Below are 22,725 nucleotides of genomic sequence, written 5' to 3'. Positions count from 1 at the left end.
AGCCTTTCAAAGGCCTTGAAATGGATTACAAGCAGGTGGAGTATTTCTCGCTGGCTCATTCATAGAGCCATTATAGGCTATGCTGTCGTGGCTACAGAGGAAGGGTGATGCTCTGCAGGATTTCTTTAATGGGGAGTTCTGTAGAAAAACTCATGAGAATGCCTCAGTCCCTCACAATGCCGATTTCCAAGGTGTCTTAAAGTACAAATGACTGGTTTGTATGGTACCTGGCACCTTAACATATTCACCCATGAAAAAGTGCCCCTCATGTTACATAGTTTAAATGAAATGAATGAACTTAAATGCCCTCTTTAGTTCTCACATACATTTAATAATAATAATTTTATAATAATAATTTCACAATTATAATTTCACATAATTTCATTGGCCTGCAGAGGGCCTGTGACTCTTGTTTCTCCTGCCACCACCTCCTGCTGACTCTCAGAGGATCACGGTCAAGGGCTGTCAGAGAAGGTATGATATAAGTAGTTCTGCAAGACAAGCCTTTGACAAAAACTTGTTATCCATTGCTACTAAAGGTAGGCTATATGTATAGTTTTTTATTCTTAATCCTAGCCAAATCACAAGATATGGACTAAACAAACCCATAGACACACACACACTTTTTGAAAAGCTGCATGAAAAGAAAGAAATACGGTTTGGTTTTTATTCTGTTTCCACAGGTGGGCAGGGAACAAGGATGGAAAACATTTCATCTGTCAGTGACATTCTTGTACTGGAAGAATTAGACCTTTCTGAGTCATCCACATATCCAGTGTTTTTCACATTACTCTTTGTCTATATTGCACTGATAATAACCAATGTTGGTGTTGTTGTTATCATAATTGCAGAGAGAAGCTTACACGAACCCATGTACTTGCTATTCTGCAACTTGTCTGTCAATGATATCCTTGGTAACACAATCTTACTCCCCCATCTATTGTTTGACATGCTTTTTAAAAACAGGTTAATTTCTTATAGTGCGTGTGTTACACAGGTATTTGGTGCTCATACTTTTGGCTCCGCTTCACACACCATACTGATGATAATGGCCATTGATAGGTATGTGGCTATATGCAATCCACTGAGATACAGTGCAATAATGACAAAAAAGGCAGTTGTGACCTTGTCTGTGTCTGCTTGGGCTGTTTCAGTTGTCCTAGTAGGTGTATTAGTGAGCCTCAGTGTCAGGTTGTCTCGTTGTACATCAGTTATTCCAAATTTTTATTGTGATAATGCTTCCTTGTTCAAGTTATCTTGTGAAGATGTGTCTATTAATAATATATATGGACTGTTTTATACTGTTATATTTTTGTCCTCATCTATGGGTACTGTTGCTGTCACATACATTAGAATTGCTATCACATGTTGGACTAAGAAAAATGCAGAACTCAACAGCAAAGCCATTCAAACGTGTGCCAGTCACTTAGTTCTGTATTTGATAATGCTATTAACTGGCTTCATTATTGTCATAATGCATCGTTTTCCAGAGTACCCATTTTTAAGAAGACTTGTAGCTATTCTTTTTCATGTTGTGCCTGCTAATTTAAATCCAATAATTTATGGTATACAAACTAAACAATTAAGGCTCAAGATATTGCAGATCTTAGGTAGAAAAATAACACCCAGCTAGAAGATAAATATAAATATTTTAGGAATAATCTTTAATCATATGAAACCTTGTAGCCTTCATCAATGTGTTTTTGTTTTACCCCTACACACTGCCTGGTCTATTCCCATCTCACCTCATAATCCTAATGGTTATTTTCCAGTGTTGTCAATAAATAACAACCTCTGGAAATGTAAATCAGGATGAGATTTCTTTACAAATCACCACAACATACAGTTGTTTAGTAAAACACCTATGTTATTAATTTCCCAAGGCATGTATTGCCTAAGAGTTAAAAAAAACCTCATGTAATTCATTCCCCCTGTTCTTATCAGACACATTTAATATGGCTGAGTGTAGTTTAACATTATTGAAAATGATAACATGGTTGAAAAAACAATGTTTCTGCCCACAACAATTTATTTGTTAAGAGATTAACAGCTGTGTTAACAAATACAATTGAATTGTGCACAGTGAAACTGATAGAACTGATAGCACACTGAAGCTGATAGCGGCCTACAGAAACCTCTTGTGGGGAAGGATGAAACTTTTGTCACATAGTTCATCAGAATATGCCATAGTCAATAATTAAATGATCTTATACCTAGTTATAATTGTTACTTTTATTTGGATTTAACTAGCATGTAAACAGTTCCTGGGTGGATATACTTGATTTTGACCAGGGGAGTGAGGTGCGACATTGGTCTCACCTTCCCCCCCAGGTCGGGACAAAGCTTTCTATCCAGGGCTTATTTGAATAGACGGTAACACCTCTAAACTCAGTTTTTTAAGAGCAAATCCTACAAGGAATAAATCAGACGAGTCTGAGGTGACGCTATGAGTGGACGTTCAGGCTTTGTCTCCCTTGGTTGGCCACCACTGTATAAGAATTAAAAGCTGGATCTTGACTGACTAAAACCTAAGACTGAATCTTCAATATATGGTATAAATTATATCCCATCACTTGTTAATAACCCAAAGGATGCAAGTGATCAAGGCTTATCCTGGCCAGACCTGACAAGAGCACTGTCCATCCTCCGAGGAAAGAGCAAGAGGGGTTTGTAGAGCAGTAAAATGAAGAATCAATTATCCTGGGGTGTCTGAAGACTTTACTGAAAGAAATTAAACTCAAATGTTTTATTCAATTGAGTTACATTTCATTAATTTATATAGTGCAGGCAACAACTAACATGATCTCAAGGCACATTATACATCCCAGGCCTGAATATATACTGTATGGGGAATGGTGGTGTAAGGAAAAACTCCCTTTTAACAGCCTAAGAAACCTTGAGCAGAAGCCAGCTAAAAAAAAAATGGGGGGGGGGGGGCATCATCACCAACCTGGTAGAGAGACAGAATGAAACGGGATAGGAGGGAAGACAGGAGTCAGCAGCAAGTAGGTAAAGTCATTCAGATCAGTGAGAAGTAAACATTAATGTACATACACTCTAGCAGGTAGGTAGCTCTTTTGAAGCCCCAAGCCATCAGCAGGACAGGGCATCAGCCAGTGCAGTTTCCACATCACAAATGTGCCTGACCTGTAGTTTATACCGTCATGAAAGCAATGCCTTATGATTAATCCACTAGACATTCAAAGAGTGCACAGGTAAGTTCTATGTGTTCTCACTGGTGTGTCCTCCGATGAGACTGACTCTGGGTTCTGGGGAAACTATTCTGTGTACTGCCACTGTTGTGGGTTCTGCTGGTGCTAAGTATGTGAGATTACATACAAAGTAGGTGTACGCATAGCTACAGTCTACTAGCGGTAGCGCTGGGGTAATACATTAAGTTACATTGGCTACATAGTTCAGGCAAATAACAAATTCCCCCTAAAACAAACCAGATAATTACCTGTCCAACAGAAGAACAGCAAGCATTTTAGACGTGACCATATACGGGATCTGATTGGCTAGCGCCTGTGCTGTCAGTTATGCATGAAAGGCAATTTGATTGGCTGACACGTGCTTTGCCTCAAGAAAAGTTGAACATTCTTCAACTCATGCCGCAAGCAAAGCATGAAACGCAACGCAAGGGAACCCAACGGAGCCACAATTCAGTTCGGCAAAGGATGACGTCACCCCATTAAAAGTGCAACGCAACGCAAAGTTGTGAATGCTCTGTAAAGGTGCCAGCATGTTTCTGCAACAGCGGCTGCGGCTTTTCACGCTGTTGTGTCGATGTACTCGTTTCAATTCATGGTTCCTAAAGGGTTGCTCGTGTTGCAAAGCAATTCACCGCCAGAACAATAGGTGGAGTAACGTTTTTTGTCAAAGACGACCTAGAGAATGACGTCTTTGTGTGTGGAAGTCGTTGGTTTGTTTATTTACCATGTCTTGTTGTCCACTTACACAGTGAATGATGGCAACCGAGATCATTGGGGTTGTATAAATGTTCATACCTCCTCACCTCTCCCAACGGGACCCGACCAGCCAGGCCGTCTTCGAAAAATATTTAGAAATCATACTAGGGCTCAGGTCGGCCGGACACATCAGCAGGATAAGACATTGAACATTCCATATTTAAAATATCTTAATAAGAAGTGAAGTCAACGTGTGTAGGAGCCATTTCTGTATTTATTTTATACGTTATTTTAATGCTTGCATTTATTTCTATTTTCTGAGAATTTGTGCCCTCTACAGGTCAAAAGGCCAATAAATAGGAGAGTGAACTGTTGGAGGTGCGGCTGACTAGGAGCACACAGCTTTTGACCTTGCTGTCTGATTATTTTGCTGGAGGATAGGCCTCGCTGCTCTTTGTGCTCTGAAACTTTATTTATTGATTTATTCACTAACCACAAGTTGTACCATCCATTTTGTTAATAAACCAACCACTTGGAACTGTACTTGGACCGCTTTGGATTTAATTTATTTTCACACCACAAGCGTCAAAGAACCCCCAGTCAACGCCAACAACGTGACTTAACAAAGGGACACTCAGGATAAATGGTCACTATAACGTGTCTGCTTCACACGATGTAGAAGTTTGTTTATTGACATAAGTTACATACAAAAGTGAAAGATAAAAGGCCAGAGAATCGCCAGGTCATTATGTGTGTGTGTTGTCAGTGTTTGTAATACAGTGGTGTGGGCCGCAAGTTAACTCCACTTCACAGGTACACCTGCCGATTCTCTCGCCTTCTGTCTTTCACCTTCGAATAATGTAACTTATAAACACGACGTTTTAAAGCGCTGTGGCCGTCATTAAAATATGTATTAATAAACGAACTTCTGCATCATGTGATCTGTCTTTTTCACCACTGGTACTGAATTGCCAACCTTTGTATTTCATGTTTCATATCACATGTATTCATAACATCAAGCCTTTCGCCCACTACACTTTCATGCTCCGGTAAGTTTTTTTCCTTTGTCCCGCTGCAATAAATACGCTTACTTCACTCAAAATAAAACCTACAGTTCTGGCGTTGAATTGCTTTGCAACATGCACAACCCTTGGGGAACCACTTATGTATCTGCAGATGATAGAACAGTTGCCACTGTGTTGACATAAAAAAACTTTCACTGCGTCAGTTTGGAGAGAATGCGCTAATTCACCAAACAAATAGGCTACTTTCAAATTCATTTTTCACCACTTGTTAGTCATGTCATCCATTCATATCGATGTAAATCAATCAATACTAATACAACTTTAACTGTGATGTGTTTTTGTTTAATTTCGCAGCTTATTTACTGTATAATCAACGATAGCAGGTGCCCGTTTGTAAACATTCCACATTTCATTTGCTTAAAACACACAGCAGTAGGCTACTGTCAAATCAGAAGGCAAATCAGCTGTCACTCGGCTATTACCTGACCAATACCTTTCAAACTCGGTGATAGTATTCACAACTAATTTGTCCTTCATTCTATCAAATGTTAGCATGCTACTACTTACAAGGTAAACAGCTTGCTAGTGGCGTGATTGGTTTGTTGACCTGTCAATCTCACTATAACGTCTGGTATCAACACAACCCCAATGCGCCAGACTCCTCCTCCGCCATCCGTTGGATCAACGCATTCTAACGTGTACGTGTGCATGGTCCCTAAGGGCCATATAGAACAGGAACCTTTGATACAGTTTTGGATAATGTGTTTTGAAGCGAAACATGGTTTCTTCAAAAGGGTTATCTGCAACTTCCACAACATTTGGTTTTGACCAATTCCTTGAACATTTCTTTGCATATATTTTTACTCTCCACATGGCAATTGTTGATGTGAACAAGCTCTTTGACCATCATCCACTCCATGCAGCCAGATCTTACAGAGAGGATGATTTCAGTCTCTACATTTCATTAAGATACAGGGTGTTTTAGTATGTTGAGTGTGGCATAATGGATATACATACATTGGTAAATAACATCTTAAGTGTTAATCAATAAAACATTTTTAATAATATAACAACTGCCTAACCATAGATCCTGAGCAACAAGATACAACAAAATGCATAACTGGCTGGTGACAGCTGCAACACTCAAGGCATGTTGTACCTGGTATCTGTAAATACCCTCCTTCACAGTAGACCATGTGCTGTCTGAGAGATTTACCCCTATTTTGAAGGGGTATAATTTGTAGTTTTCTCAGCCTAACAACTTTTGCAGTATCAGTGTATGTCAATTCAGCCTATAGAGATCAACAGGCCACAAGCTTGAAAGGCTGTGGATGCCACGCGGACGACAATTCCCCATTTTTTTTTTCAGAATCATGTTGTTCACTTTCCAATAAAGAATAGAATAGAAAATAGAAAAGCCTTTATTGTCATTGTATTCGCATCCAACGAAATTTGGAAAGCTGCTCCTGTAGGTGCGACGAGGGCCAACAACAACATACAACACAACAATAGTACAACTAGCTAAATACAAATAGCTTAAAAAAAATATATATATATATATATATATATATATTAGGAGTTCAACAAAGTGAGGTGGTATAGATTAAAGTACTTCCCTGAGGAACAATAAATACAGCAACAGTACATCCCTGAGGAGCTTTACAATAAATACAGTAACAGTTTTGTTTATACACATGTGTAAGGTGACTGAGATGGCATATATGACCTTGCAGTCAATAAAGTGATAAGTGTATTAATATTGCATGATGAAATTCTATGTTAAGTGCATGTCAGTATTTAATGTTCTGATGGCCTTCGGGAAAAAACTGTCCTTTAGACGCGTGGTCCTTGCTCTAGAGGACCTGTACCGTCTGCCCGAGGGCAGGAGAGTAAACAGGTGGTGGCCTGGGTGAGAGGAGTTTTTCAAGATGTTATTGGCCCTGCCAAGGTAGCCGGAGCAGGCAATGAATTCCAGGGAGGGCAGTAAGTAGCCAGTGATTTTTTGGGCTGTGTTGATGACCCTTTGGAGGGCTCTCTTGTCTGCCTCAGTGCAACTGGAGTACCACGCCAAGATGCAGTAGGAGAAGTAGGAAAAAAAATGTACAACTGTATTGAGGGGGTACAATTTGTAGTTTTCCCAGCCTAACAACTTTTGCAGCATCAGTCTATTGGACTTATTCTTCCATGCTATTGGGAATGAAAATCCGTGAGATGTAGTGAGTATTTTTGTGTACTTCATTGTGCAGTGACACAAGTGTCTTAAGCAAGGAGGCATGCTATGGTTTTTATTTTAAGGTGAGACATTTCTCTGAAACAATTGTGAAATTGGCGTAGTTTGATATGCCACACTAAAGCACAACAACATTGGTGCAAGGGGGCGATGTGTTAGGCCTACATATGTTTTTAGAGCATTAAATGTCAAAATGCTTTACCGCTCTATGGATTAAATCAAACTAAAATCTTTTCGTTTGTGCTGTTATACCACAGTATTCATGGGCTTTTACTTTGAATTTGTACCGTCTCCCATCCAGAAATCAGGACCCGAAGCGACCTGCACTGATTAGGCTAGTTTCACATTGCTCCATACTCTAAAGCCTATATTTTCTGTTACCTCACAATCCCTTTGCTATCCCACTATTCTTCAATTTTCCACTAACATGCTACGCCACGACATAGATCAGCTCATAGAATCAGTAAAGTTTTACTGATGGAGGTCAGGGAGGGAGGAAGAGAACCTAAAAGTATTGAGAAGGAATGCAAATGATTGTGAGGGAATGCAAAAGTAGCTGAAAAAGAAAATCCTCATCATCATCATAAGTAAAGAAAAATATCCCACCATGACCCTTAGTGGGCTCCATACAAATGAGTTGAATGGAAACCCAGCTAATGTCTTTGACCAGATGTGACACAAATAGGTACATCAAAGATGACAGTGATAAAAACTAAAATTGTTGGTGAAATGTGTGTGTGGCGCTAACTGTACTGTGAAACTTCATGAATGAGGACCATTATGGAAACACGTTGAACCATGGACAGTGTGTCCTGTGCATAGCACGAAAAGACAGGTTTGCATGGTACCTGGCACCTTAACATAATCACCCATGAAAATAGTGCCCCTTATCTTACATAGTTCAAATGAAATGAATTCATTTAAATGGCCTCTTTAGTTCCCACATGAATGTCATGCTGTTGGCCTGCAGAGGGCCTGAGACTCTTGTTTCTCCTGCCACCACCTCCTGCTGACTTTCAGAGGATCACGGTCAAGGGCTGTCAGAGAAGGTATGATGTAAGTAGTTCTGCAAGACAAGCCTCAGAGAAAGACTTAGATTATTATCCATTGCTACTAAAGGTAGGCTATATGTATAAGTGTTCTATTCTTAATCCTAGCCAAATCACAAGATATTGACAACATAAACCCATAGACAAACACATCTTTTGACAAGCTGTATGAAAAGAAAGAAATACTGTTTGGTTTTTATTCTGTTTCCACAGGTGGGCAGGGTACAAGGATGGAAAACATTTCATCTGTCAGTGACATTCTTGTACTGGAAGAATTAGACCTTTCTGAGTCATCCACATATCCAGTGTTTTTCACATTGCTCTTTGTCTATATTGCACTGATAATAACCAATGTTTGTGTTGTTGTTATCATAATTGCAGAGAGAAGCTTACACGAACCCATGTACTTGCTATTCTGCAACTTGTCTGTCAATGATATCCTTGGTAGCACAATCTTACTCCCCCATCTATTGTATGACATGGTTTCTAAAAACAGGTTTATGTCTTATAATGCGTGTGTTACACAGGCCTTTTTCACCCAAACATATGGCTCTGCATCACACACCATACTGATCATAATGGCCATTGATAGGTACGTGGCTATATGCAATCCACTGAGATACAGTGCAATAATGACAGCTAAGGCAGTTGTGACCTTGTCTGTGTCTGCCTGGGCTGTTTCAGTTGTCCTAGTAGGTGTGTTAGTGAGCCTCAGTGTCAGGTTGTCTCGTTGTACATCAGTTGTTCCAAATTTTTATTGTGATAATGCTTCCTTGTTCAAGTTATCTTGTGATGATGTGTCTATTAATAATATATATGGGCTGTTTTACACTGTGGTGCTGCTTTCCTCGTCAATGGGTATTGTTGCTGTCACATACATTAGAATTGCTATCATATGCAGGACTAAAAAAAATGCAGAACTCAACAGCAAAGCCATTCAAACTTGTGCCAGTCATTTAGTCTTGTATCTGATAATGCTACTGACTGGATACATTGTCATCATCATGCATCGGTTCCCAGAACACAGAATTTAAAAAAAACTTGTTGCTGTTCTTTTTCATGTTGTACCTGCCCATTTAAATCCTATAATTTACGGCCTACAGACTAAACATTTAAGGCTGAGAATTTTGCAAGTATTTGGTAAAAAAAATACACACAGTTAGAGGAATCTCAGAATATTTCTGAATCAACTTTAATCGTATGGAAACTTGAAATCTTCACATAGATTATGTAAAATCTATACATACTTGGAAACATTCTTCTATTTCATAAAAGACACATTCAAAATATTGTCCTAAATTAGATTTCCTATTATTTTCTCTGTAAAATCTTGGAAAGGAAACTGAGCGTAGAATTACAATCCAAGAGCAACAGTGTACACGCAACCCTTGTTATATCTGGTCCCTGCTTAGGGAACCGAGGTTACGTAAGTAACCGAGACGTTCCCTATCGCAGTTGGACTGCGATATAACAGATTCACGCGTGATAATACAGTGGCAGCCAATCACACACACCAACTTACACATTGCTTTTGCCCTCCTAGAGGTTCATACAGCAGCTGGTGGTGAACATTACAGGGCACATCCTTTATACATAGGCGAAAGGGATCAGTGATCCCCCGCCTGTAGGAAACCAACCCTAGAATGGTTCATTCGCAACGTAACACGTAGACGTTTATAAACACATACATCACTATATCGTTCTCAGGCCAGGGGATTCAAAGATCGGCTGCCTGTAGAACACCTTGTAAAAAACTAGGTTCAGCCACATCTAACATATAGAATCTAATAAAAGTGTGGCGAGAACTCCAGCTTGCAGCTTTACAAATTTCTTCCACTGAGACTCCTTTCAGTAAGGCCCAGGAAGAAGAGACCCCCCGCGTAGAGTGCGCATGCAACTTCTCCGGGGGATCTAAAGACAAACTCGTATATGATAACACGATAGCATCTACTATCCAACGGGAGAGGCTCAGTTTTGATAGAGGTCTGCCTTTTGCACGTGTGCCAAAGCACACAAACAGCTGATCTGATTGTCTGAATGCCCCAGTGCTTTCAGGTGCCAGGCCCTGAGACGCCACAGTTCTGGTTGGGGATGGCAAACTGTCCCGTGCGCCTGTGATAGGAGGTCTTTCCGAAGAGGCAGCTCCCAAGGCGGTAGCACTGACATATTGATCAGATCCGCCACCCACGGCTGACTGGGCCAGTGGGGGGCTATTAACAGCAACTCCCTGCCCTCGTCCGCTATCCTGCACAGCACCTGCTGGAGGAGCGGGACCGGGGGAAACGCGTACAGACGCAAGCTCGGCCACTGGTGGCTCAGTGCGTCCACGCCCAGTGAAGGGTTGTCGCCCCCTAGCGAGAACCAGAGTGGGCAGCAGGTGTTCTGTCTGTTGGCAAACAGATCCACCTGGGCCCTGTAAAAACGCAGCCAAATCTGATCCATCACCTGAGGGTGTAGACACCAATCTGCTGCCTGAGGGTCACCCCTCGATAACAGGTCCGCCCCGTAGTTGAGGTGGCCTGGAATATGAACTGCTCTGAGGGAACGGATGTGAACCGCTGCCCACAGGAGCAGGCGGTTCGCCCAGTGATACAACGACAGGGAGCGCACTCCGCCTTGGCGGTCCATCCTTCCAACACATGCCGACCACTTAACTTGGGCAGAAAGTGCCGCAGTGCCAGGATGACCGTTCGCAGTTCTAACACATTTATATGTGACTCGGCTTCTGCTGCAGACCAGCGACCGTTCACAAACCTCCCCTCGCAGACTGCCCCCCACCCTTTTGTGGAGGCGTCTGTGGTCACCACTACGCGGTGCGTCACAATGCCCATGGGGCCCGACGCCGCGAAGAACTGCGGGGTTCTCCAGATTGACAGGGCTTTCCTGCATCTGGAGGTCACCGCTATTCTGTGGTGTCTGTCCTTGGTAGAACTAGGTTTTAAGGAGAGATACCATATCTGAAAAGGCTGCATACGCAACATCCCCAGAGGGAGAGCGATTGCGGCTGATGCCATCATTCCCAGCAGTCTTTGGCAGCACAGGGACGAGACTTCTCGTCCCAGCTTGAACTGATGCATGCATGATCTGATGGCTTTTATTCGGTCTTGAGACAGACTGACCTTCATTGAGGTGGAGTCTAGATACATGCATAGGAAATGTGCGGTTTGGCCTGGGCGCAGAACGCTTTTTTCCTTGCTTATCACAAAGCCGAGGCGGTACAAGTGTGCCACCACTAGATGGCAGTCTTGTACCGCTGCTGCTCTTGAGCGAGCGCAAAGCCAATCGTCCAAATAGTTGAACAAACGTAGGCCTCGTTGTCGCAACAGGGCGATGGCTGCTTCCACGCACTTTGTGAAAACCCTCGGTGCCAGAGCCAGACCGAACGGGAGTGCGTGGAACTGGTATGCTATTCCTCTGATCGCAAACCTCAGAAATCTCTGATGTCTGGATTGGATCGGGACGTGGAAGTAAGCATCCTTTAGGTCTATCGTGATGAACCAATCGTTTGGTCTTATGAACTGAACTAGCCGGCGGGGAGTCAGCATTCTGAACTTCAACGGCATAAGCGCTCTGTTCAACACACGTAGATCTAATATTGGCCGATAGTTCCCGTCCTTTTTGGGGACCAGGAAGTATCTGCTGTAGAAGCCTGAGTCTGCCTCCTCGGGAGGCACCACACTTATCGCTTCTTTTTGGAGCAGGGAGTCTATTTCTTTTCGTAGGAAATGAGACTGTCCCTGCGGCACCACTGATTGGACCACCCCTCCGAATCGGGGCAGGCGAACTGCAGCGTGTAACCCGCTGTGATTGTTTTTAGTACCCATGGTGACGCAGCGCATGCGCGCCAACTCTCCGCGCAGCCTGCCAGGCTGGGCTTTGAGTTGAATAGGTCGGGAACTAACCCGCTCATGGTCAATAAGTCTAAACCTAGATCTGCGCCCGCTCCGCCTAGGGAGGGGGACGAGATCTGGGGTTGACCCCTCATGGTTTTGAAAAAAAATGGAGGGTGCGAGTGCAGTGTGTGCACCGCGGGGGGAGTTACACATGCCTTAACGCTGCGCCTACTGGGGCAGTGGTCGTGACATTTGGATGTGGTGCTTGTGGGAACCTGTTTACCGTGCTTGACATGAATTTTGCATGAGAGCAACCGCTCCCCCTGTCTTTTTGGCGGCCGACGGATCGGATCAGGTGGCCGGCGGTCTGCCCTGGCCCTTCCCCCGGCGAGCAGCATGCTGCCGTGGGGCTTGGGCTGCGCTCTGAGCTGAGGTGACTGAGCGGCGGGGCGGAAGGGGTGCCTCTGCCAGCCTCACCGGGTGGGTATCTTGGCCGGAGGTGCTGGGGAGCGTAAACCACTCCGATTCTGACCTGGAGTCGGGGTCTTCTGCCCCGAGGGGGACTGCTGCTCCGAGCCACTGGAGTGAGACATCCACGCCTGGAAGGCCTCACGGCTCTTCTGCTGTTCCTCGAACTTAGCAGCCATCGTGCCCACGGCCTCTCCGAAGACGCCATGGACGCTGACTGGGGCGTCCAGCAGCGGCGCCTTCTCCCTGTCTGTGAGTTTAGCCAGGGTCAACCAGAGAGACCTCTGCGTTGCCACAGAGGCCCCCATGACCCTTCCCAGGGCCTGGGAGGTGCAGCGGGTGAGGCGGAGCGACAGGTCCGTTGCCCTGCGGAGCTCCATCACCGTCTCGTGCCCATCCCCCAGCGACGCGGCCAACTCCGTCAGGAGTTTGCCTGGTAGCGCTGTAGGAGCGCTGCAGTGTTCGTGGAACATGCAGCCTGCCCAGCAGCCAAATAAGCCTTTTTGGCCAGAGCCGGCTGGTGCCTGGCCACTCGTGTGGGCAGGAGGGGTCTCTGGCCGAGGCGCATCGTGGGGGAGGCGGGTGAGAGATAGCCCGCCACCGTGTCCTCCACCGGCGGGAAGGAGAGGTAGCCGCTCTCCTTGGCCTGGTCGAGGTGTAGGTAGGCAGCAAAGCCCGGCACCGGGGCACGTCCCGAGTAGGGAGTGGCTCCCGTGGTCTTAAGCTCCCCATGCACCTCCGCAAAAAAGGGGATGGGGCTGGGGGCTGCTACGGCTGGACCAGCGTAGAACTCCCCGTCCAGCAGTGAAGCCTGCACGCTGGGAGGGGGAGGGAGAGGGAGACCGAGGCAGCTCGCCGCCCTCAGCGCCACCTCGTGGAGCTGCTGGCCCAAGGTCCTGGATGTAGCCGGGGGAGAGGTTGCCCGCGGCTTCACATTCAAGCTGAGCTGCATCTCCTCCTCATCCGAGGCGTGCTCGTCTGAGAAGTCGAGCAGACTCTCGTTATCCAGGCCGGTCCAGCTCTGGCACAGGCTGGTCTTCGCAACCTGGAGGTAGCTCCACCGCCTCGTGGTCCGCGGCCACCAGGCTGGCAGGCGACGGAGACAGGGAGAGGCTAGCGGGTGCGGCTGCGGCTGCCTAACACCACGCTGCCTGGGGCTGAAGGGACGCACAGTCCTACAGGGGGGATTCCCCTGGACGGAGCTGGCGTTGCCTTCTTAGCATCTGCGCGCTCCCAGAACGCCAGACGCTTGTTAGCCCTTGCTAGCGTCATGCCAGCGCAGATGTCGCAGGCCGGGTCGCCGCCATTGAGAGCCGCCTCCGCGTGGGCCCTGCCAAGGCAGGCCACGCAAAGGCGGTGGCTGTCGCCTCTGTCCCTGGCGTGCCCGCAGTCGGGGTAAGTCTGAAATGAGAAAGAAAGTTAATTTCACAAGCTGAATGTTGGGTAGCAAGAAGCTAGCAGGCTAGTCAGAGACTTACCCAGCTAACCAGCTAGGATAGCGACTCTACTTTCTTAATAGTAAGTCGAACTTGTAGCACTCAGAGCTAGTGAGGGTAAGAACCCGAATAACTCACCAACTCAAAAAGAGTAAAAGCACACAAAGAAAAAACTTAACGGAGCGGGGAACGAAGTGCTTGGATTGATCATTTCGAGTCGAAGTTTCTTAAGAGAACGATTCGACCGTGTGCTTCCCAATTTATAGGCTCCTGAGGGGGCGGGCTCAGGAGAGGGAATGGATGAATCGCGGCCTTTCAGGCGTGAATGAATAATGCTTCGATTGGTGCCATGACTACGTCATGTCCCATCTGTTATATCGCAGTCCAGCTGCGATAGGGAACAGTAAATTATAGAAAATAAAAGCATGAGAACATTAAGGCATAAAAACAGTAAAATATAGGAAATAAAAGCATAAAAAGAATAATAACAATCACTAGTCTACTACAGTAATGCTTCAAAGGAACTGTTCATGGCCAGTTAGCAGAAGGCATCTGAGAAAAGTTTGGTCTTTAGTCTAGATTTAAAACTGAAAGTAGTTGGAGCGTTTTTAATGTCATTCATAGGGAGAATGTTGTTGCCAAAGACATGAATGATGAATTCTCAAACGTCAGATCTCTCACTCGGTATGAGATATTTCATCCATACTTAAGCTTCTCAAGCTAATTCTTTGTCCCTCCCTAATTGAATACAGAGTGATGGCTAACTGTAAGGGATACAATGTCAATAATAAACAGTCAATAATAAAATGTCAATAATAAGATTAGATTAGATTCAACTTTATTGTCATTGCACAGAGTACAGGTACTGAGGCAACGAAATGCAGTTAGCATCTAACCAGAAGTGCAAAGTAGAAGAGTGCAGAGTATGTGCAAATGGTAATATAAATATAGATAAATATGGTATATACAGTATGACATAAGATATAAGTGGTATGAGCAGTAAGAACATGAGCAGCAATAAAGGTGATTAGTGCAGATGTGATATAGATATGTGTAAAGTGCAGATGAAGTACAGGTGAAGGTGGCAGTAGAGGTTATAAGTTATAAATGAGGTAGGAGACATGATAAGATATAAGTACGATGAATATGGATGACAACAATTTAACATAAATAGATATATACAATGAACAATTTAGTGCAAATGTTCAGTGGCTGGAGGTAGGTGTGTGGCAGTCAAGCCAGGGTAGAGAGGGGGAATACAGGAAGGAGTGTGAGGGGGTAGCCAGGGGGAACTATCACCGTGGTGCAGAGTTCAACAGGGTGACAGCCGCAGGGAAGAAGCTGTTCCTGAGCCTGCTGGTCCGGGAACGGAGGGCCCTGTAGCGCCTCCCTGAGGGGAGGAGGGCAAACAGTCTGTGGTTGGGATGGGAGCTGTCCTTCTCGATGCTGCGCGCCTTCCGCAGACATCTCTTGCGCTGGGCAGCATCGATGGTGGGGAGTGGGGAGCCAGTGATGCGTTGGGCAGTTTTCACTACCCTCTGGAGTGTTTTGCGGTCCGCAACAGAGCAGCTGCCAAACCAGACTGAGATGCAGTTGGTGAGGATGCTCTCAATGGTGCAGCGGTAGAAGTTCACCAGTATCTTAGGAGACAGATGGGCCTTCTTCAATCTCCTCAGAAAGAAGAGACGCTGGTGAGCCTTCTTGACTATGGTTGAGGTGTTGAGGGTCCAAGAGAGGTCCTCGGAGATGTGGACACCCAGGAATTTAAAGCTGGCGACACGCTCCACCTCCGTCCCGTTGATACAGATCGGGGTGTGTGCGCCACCTTTGGTCCTCCTGAAGTCCACAATGAGCTCCTTGGTCTTCTTGGTGTTGAGAGCCAGGTTGTTATTGGCACACCACTCTGCCAGGTGCTGAACCTCCTCCCTGTAGGCCGACTCATCGTTGTTGCTGATGAGGCCAATCACCGTTGTGTCGTCTGCAAACTTTACAATGGTATTAGAACCATGTACAGCTGTGCAGTCGTGGGTGAAGAGGGAGTAGAGGAGAGGGCTCAGCACGCAGCCCTGTGGGACACCAGTGTTCAGGATGAGGGTTGAGGAGGTGTTGTTGTCTAACCTGACAGACTGGGGTCTGTTGGTTAGGAAGTCCAGAATCCAGTTTCTGAGGGAGGTGTTGATGCCTAGATCACTGAGTTTAGTGATCAGTTTGGAGGGGATTATGGTGTTAAATGCAGAGCTGAAGTCTATGAACAACAGTCTCGCATATGTGTTACTGTTGTCCAGGTGGGAAAGGGCGGAGTGTAGTGCCGTGGAGATGGCATCCTCCGTGCTCCTGTTCTGGCGGTAGGCGAATTGGAGGGGGTCCAGTGTGGGTGGTAGGCATGTTTTAAGATGAGCCAGGACCAGCCTCTCGAAGCACTTCATGATGGTTGAAGTGAGTGCAACTGGGCGAAAGTCATTAAGGCTCGCTGCTTTGGAGTGCTTTGGCACCGGCACGATGGAGGTGGTCTTGAAGCACGTGGGGACAGCTGCTTGGGCCAGTGACAGGTTGAATAAGTCAGTCAAGACCTCAGTCAGCTGCCCAGCACAGGCCCTGAGCACCCGTCCAGGGATGCCATCAGGGCCAGCAGCCTTTCGTGCATTAGTCCTGCTCAGTGCAGCACACACGTCGGTGGAGGAGAGTGTGAGGGGCTGGTTGTCTGTAGTGAGTACAGCCTTGATGGCCACCTCCTGGTTGTCCCTATCGAATCGTGCATAAAAGCTGTTAAGCTCATCAGGGAGTGATGCTTCGCCGGTTTGGGGGGAGGTGTTGGTGGGTTTATAGTCCGTTATGGCCTGGATGCCTTGCCACATGCGTCGGGGGTCAGAGTTGTTATTGAAGTGCTCTTCAATCTTGAGTTTGTAGCTGTGCTTGGCCTTTTTGATGCCCCTCTTCAGGTCGGCCCTGGATGAACTGTAGGCCTGGGTGTCACCTGATCTGAAAGCAGTATCGCGTGCCTTCAGCAAAAGGCGGACCTCCCTGTTCATCCATGGCTTCTGATTAGGGAAAGTGGTGATCTGTTTGAGGGTGGTGACACTGTTGATGTTGGTGTTGATAAAGTCCAGTACAGATGAGGCATAGGCGTTGATGTCCGTGTGGGAGTCCAGTGTGGCCTGGGTGGCAAACACACTCCAGTCTGTGTGTCCAAACCGGTGCTGTAGTGCAGAGTCTGCTCCCTCTGGCCACACTTTAACTGTCCTCACTGTGGGTTTCACACGTTTGATGAGTGGTGTGTATTTCGGGAGAAGAAACAAAGAGAGGTGGTCAGACTGACCTAGGTGGGGGAGGGGGTCAGCTTTGTAAGCATCAGCCATGTTAGTGTAGACATGGTCCAAAGTCTTGTCTCCTCTCGTGGGACAGGAGACATGCTGGTGAAATTTGGGGAGTACAGTCTTCAGGTTGGAGTGATTAAAGTCACCCGCAACAATAAAGGCTGCCTCCGGATGTAAAGTTTGTTGCTTGCTAATGGCAGCATGCAATTCCTTCATTGCCAGCTTAGCGTTAGCATCCGGGGGGATATAAGCTGCAGTCACAGCAGTTGATGTAAACTCTCTAGGCAGATAGAACGGTCTACACTTAACCATGAGGTTAATAAGCAGAATAAATTGAAACGAGTTGTGTGTCAGATAATTTGTAATTCTGTTCAAACATGTGTAGGGGTGTTTGTGTGTGTGACTGACACTTAGTTCCAAATAAATTATATGAATATCAGGCCCAAATTTGGGGCGGCGGGGGTGGGGGTCCCTGCTCAGTGTCTCTCTCAGCCTTGGGCTCAAAAAGGTTGAAAACCCCTGCTCTAGAGACCTCATGATAAGGTCTGGTCTTAGAGTTGTGGAGAGTACCGCCTCTGGGAAATAGAGTTTCCTCCCCAGGTCGACCTCCAATCCCTATCCCTGGACTGTCTGCAGGAGATTTTGCTTGGCTTGGCCTTGGACGACTGGTCTCTGACCCTTTTTTACAAAGGTGATGGTACTCAACAGTGGTTTTGTTTTGGCTGGACCTTTCTTTCTCCTCTCTTGCTCCAGGATGTCTGCGAGCTGTGCCAACACCTTGTCATGGCGCCACCTATACCTCCCCTGTTTTGCACCCTGATAGTTACCGCCACACAACCTGCACAGTGGGTCCTCCCTCAACCCCCACCTGTGCAAGTTGACTGGGGTCGGTAGGGTGTCGTACACTGCTTGGAGCATAAAGGAGATACGGAACGGCTCCAGCCTCCACATCTCACTCCACGTGATGGTTCTATTGGGAAGGTTCCACCTTGTCCAGGCACCTTGAGTTGCGACAGCTGACCCGACCTTATGTAGAGCCCCACTGATGTAAAGCTTGAGGGTATTCTCAACCATCTTCGAAGGTGCGTGTTGAACTTCCTCTCCATCCCTTCAACTGATGCTATTGGTACTTCATAGATGGTGAGAAGCCACATAAGTCTTTGGAGTAGGCCATGTTGGTAGATCCAGCACTTATATTTCCCAGGCAGGCCAGACTTGTCAATTTTGTTAAACCATTCTTCAACTTGTTTTAAGGTGCTGCAGATGCTGTTTTTGTCTGTCAAATCAGCACTTAACTTCTTTCACGTATAACAGTAGTATATTTTTGGAATATTCAATCAAATACAGAAATCTGCATTTTGGATGACAGTGAAAATTAGGCATTTCTGTCTCCTAGTGGTGGATGTGAATATTGGATGGAAGTCAAGTCAAATTAACTTTATTTGTGTAGCACATTTAAAAACAACAGGAGTTGTACCAGAGTGCTTCAAAGCTGAAGTAAATACATTGAAAAAATGTATTAGATTAAAGAGATTAAAGAAATGAACAAATGCAAAATTGAAAAAGAATAAAATAATAAAAACTAAATAATAGGAGATATTAAAATTCAATAAAAGAGCTTTATTAAAATTGATGAGTAAAAGCAGTAAAAACAATAAAGCATAATAAAATACCAGCAAGTTAACATTAATAAAAGTCACTTTGTGCACGGAAATGGAGTGACGATAATCAGAGGAGATGAGTTTTTGCCATTTTCATGAAGACATGGACTAAAATATGGATATATTTTCTCCTTGAAAGAGACACCCCGGAAAGAGTAGATTAGATTCCATCTGTCTGCATCATAAAAGGAGACCAAACCTGCCTCATAATCCACAAACACCCCCACCCTCTCTGGCTTCTCTTTAAGGGAGAGAACAACAGAGGGACCAGCTATTGCCATATACTCATCCCCATTTCTCAGCCATATTGTCCAGAGTCCATTCTTAGGTGACAGGGTAATGGGTGCATTTTTGCTATCTAGTGGTGGATGTAAATATTAGATTGAAGTCAAGTCAAGTGAACTTTATTTGTATAGCACATTGAAAAACATCAGGAGTTGTACCAAACTGCTTTAGAGCCGTGATATTATGTCCACTGAGTGAATTATATATTTCAAATCAATAAAAAGTTGTAGTTTCTGAATGATTTCCTGTCACTACATTCAGTTTAATATGATATGTACAATCAAACATAACTGAGACAACAAACTAAAGTAGAACTGAAATGAAATCAGTAGAATTGATTAATAAGTGGACACTCACTTAAGTTGCAACATTTGCCAGTGTAAATACATTAATAAAAAGTTTAGATAAGAAATAAAGGAGAAAAGAGTAATGAGGAAATGAAACAAGTAAAAATGAATAAAAGAAGGAGAAGGAATAATAACAAAATAATGAAAAAAATACTAGAAATTCTATACAAGAGCACAATTAATTACAAGTGATGAGCAAAAGCACAAACAAATAATAAAACATAATAAAATACCAGCTAGTAAGTGTTCATAAAAGTCATTTTGTGCACAAAATTGGAGTGACGATAATCAGAGGAGATGAGTTTGTGCCATTTTCATGAAGAAATGGACAAAAAAATGGATAGATTTTCTCATTGAAGGAGACACCCCGGAAAGAGTAGATTAGATTCCATCTGTCTGCATCATAAAAGGAGACCAAACCTGCCTCATAATCCACAAACACCCCCACCCTCTCTGGCTTCTCTTTAAGGGAGAGAACAACACGAGGATCAAGTAGTGCCATATAATCCCCATTTCTCAGCCATACTGTCCAGTATCCATTGACAGGTGACAGGTGATTGGATCCCTTCCTGTTAATGGACTCTCTGGCTACTCCTAATGCCCATGCAGTCTTCCCACTGACCTCAACCTCATAGTAAAATCTACCAGAGGTCAAGCCCTGCTTTCCAAGAACATTAACAATAGGAGAAAAGCGCTTGGGGTTGTCAGGTCGATTCTGTGATGAGTTACCATGCCTCACTTGTTTCTCATCACCAGACAGGATGAGGGAGTTGTGAGCTGTATCAGGATCCAGAGTCACATCCACTGCAAGAGAGTAAAACACATGTAAATATCGTTGCAAGCAGCGACCATCAGGGTCCAAGCAGGTTTTGTGAAGCACCCAAACTGGCAAAAAGTTGGAGGAATTGACGTTTTCAAAAGCTTAAAGAAGATATTGGCACTTTAGAAAATGTGAGCAAAATGCGCAAAGCATAAGTACAATTTCTAATTTTTGGCTTAATTAGATATCGCAATATGTAAAAGTAACCAACCGAGTGTAAGTATACCACATTTCAGATTTTTAGCTGAAGTGGTTCTTGAGAAAGTGACATGTGTCAGTTGAAGGGGCCCCTATGTATACATATTCACAAAATATGGTGTTTGCCCAAATAATCTTGTAGTGAGTGTGCGTATCAAGGTTTGTTCATTTGAAAAATAAGAATCTGAAAAAACTAAATTGAGCTTTTTTGGCTTCTTACAAGCATATTGCTATTATTCCAATATACTAACAGATGAAACAAAAATTATGTTTTCATGGCCATGGCAAGACATACCTGCATACTTTGTAATCTCCATTCCTGTGTTAAAAAAGGGAAGACAATTATTCAGATATGTCCCTCGGTTGTATACTCAGCTAGTAAGGAATTTAAATATTAACATCTACAGAAATTTTATGAATATGAATATTTAAATTCTACCATCAATATGAATTTGACAACCCCTACCAGGGTGAATCTCACTGAACAAAAAACATCTTTTATTTAGCCTAACATGGCATCCTTACCACCTTTAAAGGTCAACAAAAGATTTGCAAAAGATTGACTTTCTATTCAGATGATCCTTTTGCCTTTTTGCTTTCCTACAGACAGTGGAAACAGGCACATTGCTATTATTGCAAAATACTAACAAATTAAGCAACAAAAGGATGTTTTCATGGCCATGGCAAGACATGCATACTTTATAATCTTCATTCCTGTGTTAAAGAAAGGAAGAAAATTATTCAGATATGCCCCTCGGTTGTGTACTCAGCCTAATGCTAGAAGGGGATTTAAATATAAACATATAAAGAAATTCTAATATCAACATTAATTCGACAACCCCTACAAGGGTGAAGTTGACTGATCAAAAAACATCTTTACAGTGCCTAACATAACATCCAAAAGGTTGACAAAAGACTTACACTATTATTATGTGCACTCACTAAACTCAACTCATCTACTTTTCTATTTGAATTGTCATTTTGAAAGTGAAGCATCCAGTAACACATCAGCTAAATATGAAATTATATTTGCATTCAGACATAACTCTACCAAACAAGTTTACTTCCAAAGCCAATTCAACCAGATCTGGACACTCACTCAGGTTACAAAGTCTCTTCTGCAGTTTATCCTTCTCGGCAGCCATGGTGTGGAATTTGTCCTGCAACTGGGATTTCTCTTTAGTCAGGTTGTTGTAACTGGTCTGTAACTGGGATTTCTCTCTATTCAGGTTGTTGTAACTGGTCTGTAATTGGTATTTCTCTTCAGTTAGGTTGTTGTAACTGATCTGTAACTGGGATTTCTCTTCAGTTAGGTTGTTGTATCCTGTTTGCAGTTGTGATTTCTCGCTGAGGAGGTTATTGTGACTGCTCTGTAAACTTGATTTCTCTGTATTTAAACGGTCATTACTGGTTTGCAATTCTGATTTTTCTCTATTTAGGTGATCATAGCTGCCCTGCAACTGGAGTTTCTCTCTGCTGAGTTTGCTGTAACTGGTCTGCAGTTGGGATTTCTCTGTTTTGAGGTTGTTGTAAGTAATCTGTAGCTGTTGGTATTCTATGGTCATGTTGTCGTAACCTGACTGCATCTGTAGTTTCTCTTTGCAGCTGGTCTGTAACTGTTTGTTCTCCATCATTTTGAAACTGAGAAGAGCGATGGCAGACAGCAGGAAAGCACACAGCAGACCCAGACACACAGCAGCCCTCTTCCAGCGTCCTAAAGATGGGAGAGAGTACAACTAAATTGCAGGTAGGAATATACTTCATAATGGGAGTTTGAGACTCCATCTCACTACACAGTATTATATCCTTTAAAACAAGCTTTCTGTTATCACAAACAAGATAATAATTGCATAGGTTCAGTCTTTGCGTTGACATATAGTACATATATTTTAGAATAGATTTGTTTTCTGTAATCAAAAGCAGAAAATCATTGCTTGGGTTCATCTATATTTTTGACATGATGATATTACCTGGCTTTACTATTTTTTTCTGCATTTGGAAACATTTCTCAATCAATGCTTCAACGTCTGAATACTATGTGATAGGTACTACATGTACTGCAAAATTCCAAAAGTATTGTGGCTGAAAATGCTTAAAGACTGTTGCCGTCGTATATAAGAAGACAATATTTTGTTTTCATGTATGTTTTCA

The 22,725-nt window shown here is 44.0% G+C and overlaps 3 protein-coding genes across 3 annotated transcripts; 2 read left to right on the top strand and 1 right to left on the bottom strand.

Moving 5' to 3' along the window:
* The first annotated feature begins 700 nt into the window (after positions 1 to 700).
* Positions 701 to 1,633, top strand: LOC105908966 (olfactory receptor 52N2-like). The gene has a single exon (XM_012837540.2). The coding sequence runs from the start codon at positions 701 to 703 to the stop codon at positions 1,631 to 1,633; it is 933 nt and encodes a 310-aa protein (XP_012692994.2).
* Positions 1,634 to 8,442: 6,809 nt separating this feature from the next.
* On the top strand, positions 8,443 to 9,246 carry LOC116222837 (olfactory receptor 10J1-like). Its single transcript, XM_031577737.1, has one exon. The coding sequence runs from the start codon at positions 8,443 to 8,445 to the stop codon at positions 9,244 to 9,246; it is 804 nt and encodes a 267-aa protein (XP_031433597.1).
* A 10,066-nt stretch (positions 9,247 to 19,312) lies between these two features.
* Positions 19,313 to 22,283, bottom strand: LOC105903495 (nuclear factor 7, ovary-like). Its single transcript, XM_031577742.1, has 3 exons — positions 21,674 to 22,283; positions 20,870 to 20,893; positions 19,313 to 20,360 (listed from the first exon to the last, which is right to left on the bottom strand). The coding sequence occupies exons 1-3, from the start codon at positions 22,206 to 22,208 to the stop codon at positions 19,813 to 19,815; spliced, it is 1,107 nt and encodes a 368-aa protein (XP_031433602.1). The 5' UTR covers positions 22,209 to 22,283; the 3' UTR covers positions 19,313 to 19,812.
* Positions 22,284 to 22,725: the final 442 nt, after the last annotated feature.

This window comes from Clupea harengus, chromosome 12 (genome assembly GCF_900700415.2).
Source record: "Clupea harengus chromosome 12, Ch_v2.0.2, whole genome shotgun sequence".
Classification (NCBI taxonomy): Eukaryota; Metazoa; Chordata; class Actinopteri; order Clupeiformes; family Clupeidae; genus Clupea; species Clupea harengus.
This window is presented reverse-complemented; position numbering and strand designations above follow the sequence as displayed.

What these genes read in the sequence shown, in the direction of transcription:
- LOC105903495 (XM_031577742.1), bottom strand. Translation starts at nt 22,208, where the DNA reads ATGATGGAGAACAAACAGTTACAGACCAGCTGCAAAGAGAAACTACAG. An exon ending in GAAGAGACTTTGTAACCTGA is followed by an intron (nt 20,894 to 21,673) that starts GTGAGTGTCCAG and finishes TTTTTAACACAG; the next exon opens with GAATGGAGATTACAAAGTAT. An exon ending in GGAGATTACAAAGTATGCAG is followed by an intron (nt 20,361 to 20,869) that starts GTATGTCTTGCC and finishes ACTCTCTTGCAG; the next exon opens with TGGATGTGACTCTGGATCCT.
- LOC116222837 (XM_031577737.1), top strand. Translation starts at nt 8,443, where the DNA reads ATGGAAAACATTTCATCTGTCAGTGACATTCTTGTACTGGAAGAATTA.
- LOC105908966 (XM_012837540.2), top strand. Translation starts at nt 701, where the DNA reads ATGGAAAACATTTCATCTGTCAGTGACATTCTTGTACTGGAAGAATTA.